This window comes from Rattus norvegicus, chromosome 17 (assembly GCF_021556685.1).
Source record: "Rattus norvegicus strain SHRSP/BbbUtx chromosome 17, alternate assembly SHRSP_T2T, whole genome shotgun sequence".
NCBI classification, from domain to species: Eukaryota; Metazoa; Chordata; class Mammalia; order Rodentia; family Muridae; genus Rattus; species Rattus norvegicus.
In genome coordinates this window covers 23,580,001-23,589,092 of record NC_141550.1, presented here as the reverse complement: position 1 = coordinate 23,589,092, position 9,092 = coordinate 23,580,001, and the positions used below count along the sequence as shown (strand labels likewise).

The window sequence follows — 9,092 nt, the reverse complement described above, 5'->3', positions numbered from 1 at the left end:
TGAAGAGACACCATGACCAAAACAACTCTTATAAAGGAAAACATTTCATTGGGACTGGCTTACAGTTTCAGAGGTCCGTCTGTTACAGTCATGGCAGGAAGCATGGCAGTGTGCAGGCAGACACGGTGCTAGAGAAGGACCTGAGAACTCTATATCTCGATTCAAACGCACCCAAGAGGAGACTACCTTCTGAAGGCAACCAGGAGGAGGGTTTCTCTTCTGCCCCGGGTGGAGTTCCAGCACAGGCCCTTAAAGCCCACCCTAACAGTGACTTCCTCCAACAGCGATTCCTCCAATAAGGCCATACCTCTTAATAGTGTCAGTTCCCATGGGCCAAGCATAGTCTAGCCACCACACCACAGCAACCAAAACTGGTTTGAGGGCATATCAGGAGTGCAGGAAAAGAACGAGTTCAGAATCAGAACTCTGATTCATACTGAACGCCATTGTTTGCACCCCACTGTACAGAGAAAAACTTGTAAGTTGGGAACTATCGTGTGTGTGTGTGTGTGTGTGTGTGTGAATGTATGCATATGCGTGAGTGTGCATCCACACACATGTCTCCTATTGTTTCTTTTTTCTCTAGAGAACACCCAGAAATATGGAGCCTTCCTGAATGCTGTGCTTTCTGGCCTGAACTGTCCAGAACTTCACAGTTCACTAAGTGGTAGCGGGGGCAGGCTCTGATGGATCAGATGCCAGAATTGTTTAGGGCAGAGCTGCATGCCAGAAAAGTATTACTCAAGGTGTTTGATCATGGGTGGTCTCTTGATTGACTGTTGAGTTACCCTTTGCAGTGGGATAGTCCACCACGGCAGATGTCGAATCAAAACTGGAGAATTTGCCCTTTGTATCCGCGACTAGATACATTATTAGAATGGGTTTCGTACTTAATTTAGACTTTCCCCTGGGAAACGTTCAGAAAGTCATCAGTAACTGTGGGTGTTCAAGTTGTTTGTGTCTGACCTTTGTTGGATTATTTCTCCTTTGGATATTTTTTGGACCTGTTTACCTGTGTTGGATATATTCGCCTGTTTGAATACAACTTGGAATGTACACGTCTAGCCCAAGAAATTACTCAAGTCGTACTATAAGGTGTTATCGGCCAGTAAGCACTTTTGATCTATAATCTACGACAAGTTCCTGAGAATCACCTTGAAATGATTTTCCTGACATCCGCACAAATCGTCACAGGTCACTGGGAATATTGACTGTTCTGTCATCACTTGCTACTCCCTTGGTTCAGTGAATGCCTGGTGTAGCATTTCACAGACTCAAGGCAACTTGTGCCCCTCAGAGAACCGGATCTCTGGGTGTCCCAGTCGTAGCAGAAGGTCAGTCATTGAATAACCAGCAACTGAGTAAGAACTACCAAACCCACCAGATTGTTGGTAAACACAAGCTCTTCCATAGATTAACTTCCATAGAACAATATCAATTGTCTTTTATTAAAATATAGAAAACAACAATGCCAACCAATCAGAGCTTCCAGGGACTAAACCACTACCGAAAGACTATACACGGACTGACTCAGGGCTCCAACTGGATATGTAGCAGAGAATAGCCTTGTTGGGCACCAATGGAAGGGAAAGCCCTTGGTCTTGCCAAGGTTGGACCCCCAGTGCAAGGGAATATGGGGGAGGGCAATAAGGCAGATGTATAGGGGGAATACCTGTATGGGGGAGAGGGAGGGGAGGGAATGGGGGCTTATGGACAGGAAACCAGGAAGGGGAGTAACCTTTGAAATGTAAGTAAAGAAATATATAATAAAAAGTTTAAAAAAGCCATAAAATATAGATTAAGTTCAGTTTTGTCAGCATAGAAACCAGTAAGGCTAGGTTAGTTAAATTGTGTCTAAATTGGTGACAGTTTTAAAGTGTTCATATACTGAGTTGTGTCTCACCAGCAAGTAACAGGCCTGAACTGTCCTCAGTGACTCACGAGACACAGAAACTGTCTGGTAGAAATTGATATTTGAAAAGCCATCTACAGCAAGTGCCATAGGCAAATCCTCCTGCCTTAGCCTTCAGAGTGCTGGGATTACTGAGGTGTGTGGACACAAGAACCATAGCTCTTACCTCAAAGGAAACGAGAGATTTTATTATGGAGCTGAACATTAGTTGATCACGGAGTAGGGAACATAGATTTGAAAACATGTTCAAACATGGAGGGAGCAAGTTCATAACGTTTTTATAGTAATAGAACAAAGGAACTCATAAATCAAGGTATGTGAAAAATTCATTAGTGGTAAAACCAGGAAGACAGGATTATATATATAAATATATATATTTTTTTTTCTTTTTCCATATAGTAGCCTAAGGTGCTACTTGATGACATTTTTAGCCTTTGGGGGAAATAGAAACTTGGGGTTTGTTTGTGCATCCCAAAGGGATCCACTTAATCACTTAATAGGTGAGACATGGCTATTAAAGGGTTAAAGTCACAGATCTGGCCTCAGACCTGCAACATTCCAGCTCTCAACATCATAGAAATTCTTGCCAATCAGTCCACATTGAGGAATCTTTAACACAGAGGAGGCTCCCCCCCAGGGTGGGGGGAGCTTCAGTTCACAGATGTCATAGCACCCCAAGTTATGTAGGGTTCCTCTTGGCTTACAGAATTTTCAGCTGATGAATGGAAAAGCCTGCAGGGCAATAAAACACTTGCTACATTTCATACGTTTCATATGTTTCTCTCCAGGCTTCCACACCCATGCTGCTTACATAGCCTCTTGATGCTATTCACAGCTGTGTGAAATTCTCTAAAAGTCTAAAGGGCAAAGGTTAAGAATGGAACTAGCATCCTTAGCAGGCAAGCTAAGGAAGGGCAGGCCAGGGCATTGCAGGTCCCTCCCGCTCCTTTATTTGTTCATCTGGGATGCTCGCACTGCTACTAGCCTATGCGGTGTGGCAGGTTTCAAAGTGCTGTGCTAACTTCCAGCACCTATCATTCCCAACTTATAACTCCCCAGGTGCCTTTACACTCAACTCCAGTCCTGTGTGTATGAACCACCCAAGCAAGTCGTTGCCCCTGGGCATGGGTTATCTAGCATGTACTTCATTGTCATGGTGTGTGTATCCTGGGACCCTCCTAAAAGTCCTCATTGTCGAGGTTAAAGGGTTGCCCTGTCCTATCCAAGTAAGCCATCACAGAGCCCACCCCAGACAGACACACATCCCACACATCTGCTCCAGCTGTCCTGGAGGGATCTGTTTCTTGAGGGAAAGCCAGAGTAGGTCTGGCTGCCTGGCAATCTCCAGGGACTATCCCAGGGGCTCTCCCTGAAGGGGAGGCTGCCTGGATGGCTCCCTCTTGAGGGTCTAAGGCTTGCGGATAGATGGGCATTGGGAGGTTTTCAGAAGCGTAGGTGCAACTGGCAAGGCTGCTAACCTCCTGCACGCTGTCGCCGTGTTTCAGAGCAGGGTGCTGGTAAGCCTGATAAGCCACTGTGGTGGTGATCACTGTCTGCAGGGCCTGGGTACCTGCCGGGGCCACTGGCAGGTACCTGCAGGGCAGCTCTAGGTTGTAATAAGGCGATGTGGGCACAGCCTGGCATGGCCTACAGTCAACCTTCTCCTCAAGGCCAGCTTTCCCATGTGTAGGTTTCCAGCCATGATATCTAGCTGTGAGATCCAAGCTTCTCTCATAGCTGCCGTATGAACTCACATTATATTGTAGTGAGTTTAGATGGATCCAGTCAGGGTCATCGGGGACAATGGAGGGGTCTTTATACAGGGTAGGATATGGACTTGAACCCGTAACTCCAGGACTTGCCAATTCATAGCTCCAAGGTGGCCCAGGGAAATAAATGCTTGGATTTGAATATTTCTGAAAGGGAAGTATTACATCTCCTGGAAAGGTGGGCAGGTCACAGGTAACTCTGTGGACATCAGAGTTTGGGAAGGAAAGGGAAGAATGCCCTGAAATAGGGAAGCTGGTGTCAGCAGGCATAGCAAACAGTTCTGAGGGTTCTGGGACAGGCGTGCTATTGGAGTGTCCCCTGGTGTCCTGAGTGCTTCCTGCCTAAAAAAAAAAAAAAAAAGGCACAAATACAGACATAGGACACATAATGCATATCATAATGTATCATCTGTAAATGACATGAACATCTTCGCCCGTAGCAACAACCAACCACATAAATAAAACACACCTCTGTGTAGTGAAGGTTCACTACACAGAGTGAACCTTAAGTGTGTTAAGGTTCACAGTTGGGGTCCAGAGGTTGCTGATGGATGCCCGGAATGAGGAAGGTCCCCAGTAGCCAGGCAGAGTGGGGTCTGAACAGCTAATAGACCTGTTCTCATCTGTGTTCTTCTAATCGTGGAGATCCAGGAGCCACTCAGATCTGTCTTTAAGTCCTGACCCGTTCCTACCAACTGAGCAGGTGCTTTCCTTTGTCTGGGCCATGGGTGAGCATTTTAAGTACAGGTTTCCTTGTGGCTAGCTCTCCCCAGGGTTTCTGTAACCCTGGAATGCATAAGTCAGCGCTTGGCAGGTGCAAGGGCTTGAACAACGTCAGGGGCTGCTCTGCTCCTGCTCTCTGTCCGCTTGGCATGTTTTGGTGGGGGATGCAATTTGATCAAGTTGCCTGAGGAAAGCTTGTCCGTCCCTTCCTACTGCCACTTTAGCTGTAATAAACAGTAACAAGCATGGAACACCCTTCTCTCTCAGTGCATTGTACTCTTGGGCAGCTGCCCTGTAAAAGTCAGCAAACATCTTAATGCCACCAGCCTCTAGGGATCCCTTACCTATTATAAAGAAGGGATTAGAGCCCCGAGCCAAGGGTTTATTTAACCATGTTTGTTAGAGGTGTGTAGTTTTCATAAGAAACCCAACCTCTGCAACTGACACCCGGCATTCATCCTACAACTAGCTGTCATCGAACACAGACTTTGGGTGGTGTTAGCCCATTACCTCAGGCTCCTCTGATCTCCTTTTCTGGGGTTGGTAGAAAGAGGCCATCTGTCTCTTGAGGGCACTTCTTCTGCCTTCTGTCTCTGACTTGCTCTCTGGTCTGGGATGATCATGAACTCCTTTGGCCTGGGTGAGTGAAGACATTAAATTGTCTATTAGTTTTTCTAGAAAAAAGTGACCGTGTGGGAAGCTGGTCCAAACTGGATTATGCCTCTCCCTGCTTGTCATTTATTTTTATACTTTTCATCAAAAATGACTTAAGTGTTATTCAAAGTAAATGGTATCAATAGCAGACATCGGAACTGGGTGAGGGGGGAGGGTCACAGTATCTATGAGGCCATCCTAGGCTACACAGTGAGTTCCAGGCCATCCTGGGCTATATATTAGAACCGCGTTTCTCAAAGAAAAAAAAAAAAAAACAACAACAAGGACAACAGATATCTTAAAAGGTAGTTTGCAACTCAAATATTCCCCCAAACAAATATATCTGGATTTACACATTTCTTCCTTAAAGATTACACTGAGCCATCCAAGGTGCCACACAGCTGCGGTATCAGAACTGAGCAGGCTAAAGTAGGCAGATCACGAGTTCAAGGCCAGCCTGGGCTACCTAGCAAGTTCCAGACTGGATTGTGCAGCCTGTCTTGTCTGGGAAACAACAAAATCTACCCAACAACCTGTCCGGTGATTCCTAGGCACCAGTGAGCTCACAGGGTATCTGATTTAATCTCCAGGGAGGCAGTTAGCTACGCTGAATGATAGAAATACTTAGTACAGATGATGTTCCGACCCCACTTACCTGAAAAAATATTGCATTGCCATCAAGTCTCCAGAAGTTGGTGACAGGGTATCCACTGTGTCCTCGGCAAGGGACCAGCTCCAAAGCTGAATGACAGTTGGGGCAAGCTTTCTCTGCAAACCGCAGTGGGAGAAATGTTAACTTCAACCCGCAGCCCAGAACCTTCTGAAGGAAGGTAGAGGGACACCAGCTAGGAACAGAGAACCCAGGGCTCCAAAACCACCCTTCCTGGGCTGTCCTGCCCTCACTTTGTTGCTTCAGACGAGCCTTGTCGCAGATGGCTGGCCTCAGCTGCAGGTGCGAGCCATCCTTCAGGGCGCAGGCGCGTGCGCACACCACCACGCCCAGGCAGGACTTTTTGAGGATGTGGCCATTGTGGTTATTGGTGTTGCGCATGGCCCAGCCGCTCAGGTGGCGCTGAGCTTTCTTCTCCTGACTGCTGTAGATGAAGCGCACGTAGCCATCAGGCCACTCCCGGAAGTGGTCGAAGTGAGCTGGTTCCTGGGAAAAGATAGGACTTTACATTAAGCAAGTCGAAGCACAGGTACGCGCGCGCACGCACATGGTCACACACATGCGCGCGTACACACACACACACACACACACACACACACACACACACACACACACCGGCCTTTAACTTTTTCCGTTCACTGGAAGATAAAGCAGGATTTTTTTTTTTTTTGTAGCTCTAGAAATGTTTATACTTCCAGATTATTTTAGTATACAATATCAATCTCCAGCTGCATGCCTGACAAATCCTACATAATGTGTGTATAAGGTACTGACGTTTATAAGGTTTCTAAGTGGCATATGCATATTAATATACCTAGCCCTTCTGCTATGTGTGGGCAGCAGGGACAATTATTGGGCCCATTTTATAAAGTAGGTCCTGGAGATCAGAGAGATCACTTGTTGTCCAAGTTCACACAACTACCAGGGCCCGGCTACAGGCTGTGTTTGACCTATAGTTGATTCCAGAGCATGGGCTTTTTGTGGCTGACGTTCTATTTAAACATTATCAAGTCCTCAGAGCGCTGGGGCTAACAGTGATCAGAATGCTTTCCCACTGATGTTCAGCAAATATCTTCAGGTCAGCCCTTTTTCTCCCAAACCTCCTGGCACTCTGTTCTAAACCTGCCGGTTGTAGAGGCCATGACGAGCCCCTTCCCCACTCTCCTCCCCACAATAAAGGAGCGAGACAGTAAGTTTCCCTCTGCACCCCTGCCTTAGCACCGCAAGCTTCAAAAGGTACAAATTGTGAGCCTTGGGGGACTGGAGGCCATGCCTGAACCTGGACTACCTGCCCCCACCTCAGCAACATGGGATCCCCTGCTCTTCCACAAAGAACCATAGCTTGGAATAATGTGTCATATCTGAAGTATTGAGCCTCAACTTAGCACCCATATCTGGTGGTTCTTGCCTCATGCTTTGTTTAAAACATAATAAATGTCCTTTTCTATATAATTTTGATGTACGTGACCCTTTACTGAGCGTTTTCTATTTACAAGCTACTCTTGTATGCTAATTTTGTTACTGTTGTTGTTATTGTTGTTTGTGAGAGAGGGTTTCTCCGTGTAGCTCTGGCTATCCTGGGACTTACTCTGTAGACCAGGCTGGCCTCAAACTCATTGAGATCTGCCTGCTTCTTGGTCCTTCATCTTTTCTATTTTGGGTGTTAGGATTATGGGTGTGAGCGTGCTCTAGCACCCCCTGGTTTTTACCAAGCACTGGGAGATTAAAGCACATTTTAGTCTCCGAATTTCCCAGCTCAGCACTAAGGTCACCACAAGGTAAATAAATGGTGTCACAATATAAAACAAACGTTCTGTTTTATGGGCCAGCTATCCTTCGGATTTATAGACAGACAGCCCGCTCTTTCTAAACAAGTCAGTGTTTACATTGATAACCCAAATCTCCAAGATGGAGAGAGTGGATCTGGCTAATCTCGTCCATGAAAAATATGGACCCAGAGCACATTATAAAGGTGAGCTAAGCAATGAGGCTGGAGTAACACTTTTTACATTTTTCTCCCAGTTGAATGAAATTCAGGGACGTTTTTCTCATTCGTCTAACCGTCGATCATGTAAAGGGAGGCAAAAACTTACAATTGACCAGCTGCCCTAAAAATAAAAGCATTCTATATGAGCCAATAGATTCAAAGGTCAGTGTGCTAAAATAATTAGTTAAATAAATAAATAAATAAATAAATAAATAAATAAATACAAAAAATCGGTCAACTCTGCTTCCACTTAGCAGTTGAAAGATTTATTTCATGCTTGTTCCTAATTGTGTGTGTGCATCTGCGTGTGGTATGCATACCTGAAATGAGACTTTATTTGCTCTCTCTAATGTGTTGGCAGCATGCATGTTGGCAGCCACAGGCTTGCACATACACACACACACACACGTGCACACACATGCACACGCACGCATACATGAATGCAGCCATGTGTACACATGCTCACACATTACGAGATGACAGTTTATCTGAGGTAAATTTGAGATCGTTATCTAGGTTTATCGTTTGATGATAGGACAGCAGCCCAAGACTAACAAAGGTTCAAGGACACTCACAAGGACACATAGCCAGTTTACCTCACTTGCCTAATTAGTTAATTAGTTAGAAGAGCTAGCTACAGTGAGTGAGTGTGTGTGTGTGTGTGTGTGTGTGTCTCGTATGCATACCTGAAAGGAGGTTTCATTTGCTCTCACGTGTTGATATCACACACACACACACACACACACACACACACACACAAGAGAGAGAGAGAGAGAGAGAGAGAAGAGAGCACGAGATAGATAGTTTTGTGTTGCTGTTTATGTCTCTGCTCCTATCCTTTCTCACGTGTTAGATATACTCCTCATTATGGCTTAGCAGGTAAAGGCATGGCCTTGCAAACTTGACCATCTGAGTTAAATCTCAAATTCTGTGGCTGAAAGAGAGAACGGACTCATGAAAGCTGTCCTGTGACCTCCACCCATGCCTCATGGCATGCACATGCCTCAAAGGAAAACTAATTTCTGTTTATCAGGAAGTCTACACATCTTTGAGGCCATGTCTTTAGTGTATCGTTTGGATCTGATTCTTTCTCAAAGTACAAGATTGGGTTGTTTCCTCTGAGATTTACAGTGGCAGAAGTCAGCGGTAATGAGACATGTGTACTGGGATCTCTTTTCAGAGCAGTCGTTCTGGAAGATGGTGAAGGAGATGGGCTGAGCACGAGCAAGTGAGTCAAGCTCCATACACACATGTGCACTAACAAAACGCTGACCTCTGCCAGAGGCGCCATATCCTGCCACAGATCTCTCATCTCTGAGTATTATCTGACACAGCACAGAGGCCAAATAAATGTCAAGTGTCAAACCCTTCAAAAAA

General features: G+C 45.7%; 1 protein-coding gene across 1 annotated transcript in view; it reads right to left on the bottom strand.

Annotated features, from left to right (window-relative positions):
- Window positions 1-1,422: 1,422 nt before the first annotated feature.
- Window positions 1,423-9,092, bottom strand: part of Gcm2 (glial cells missing transcription factor 2) — a 9,092-nt gene continuing 1,422 nt past the window's right edge. Inside the window, 4 exon segments of the mRNA NM_001106105.1 lie at window positions 1,423-4,023; window positions 4,915-5,040; window positions 5,714-5,826; window positions 5,962-6,214. Of these exon segments, the coding sequence (NP_001099575.1) occupies window positions 3,091-4,023; window positions 4,915-5,040; window positions 5,714-5,826; window positions 5,962-6,214 (1,425 nt within the window). The 3' untranslated portion in view covers window positions 1,423-3,090.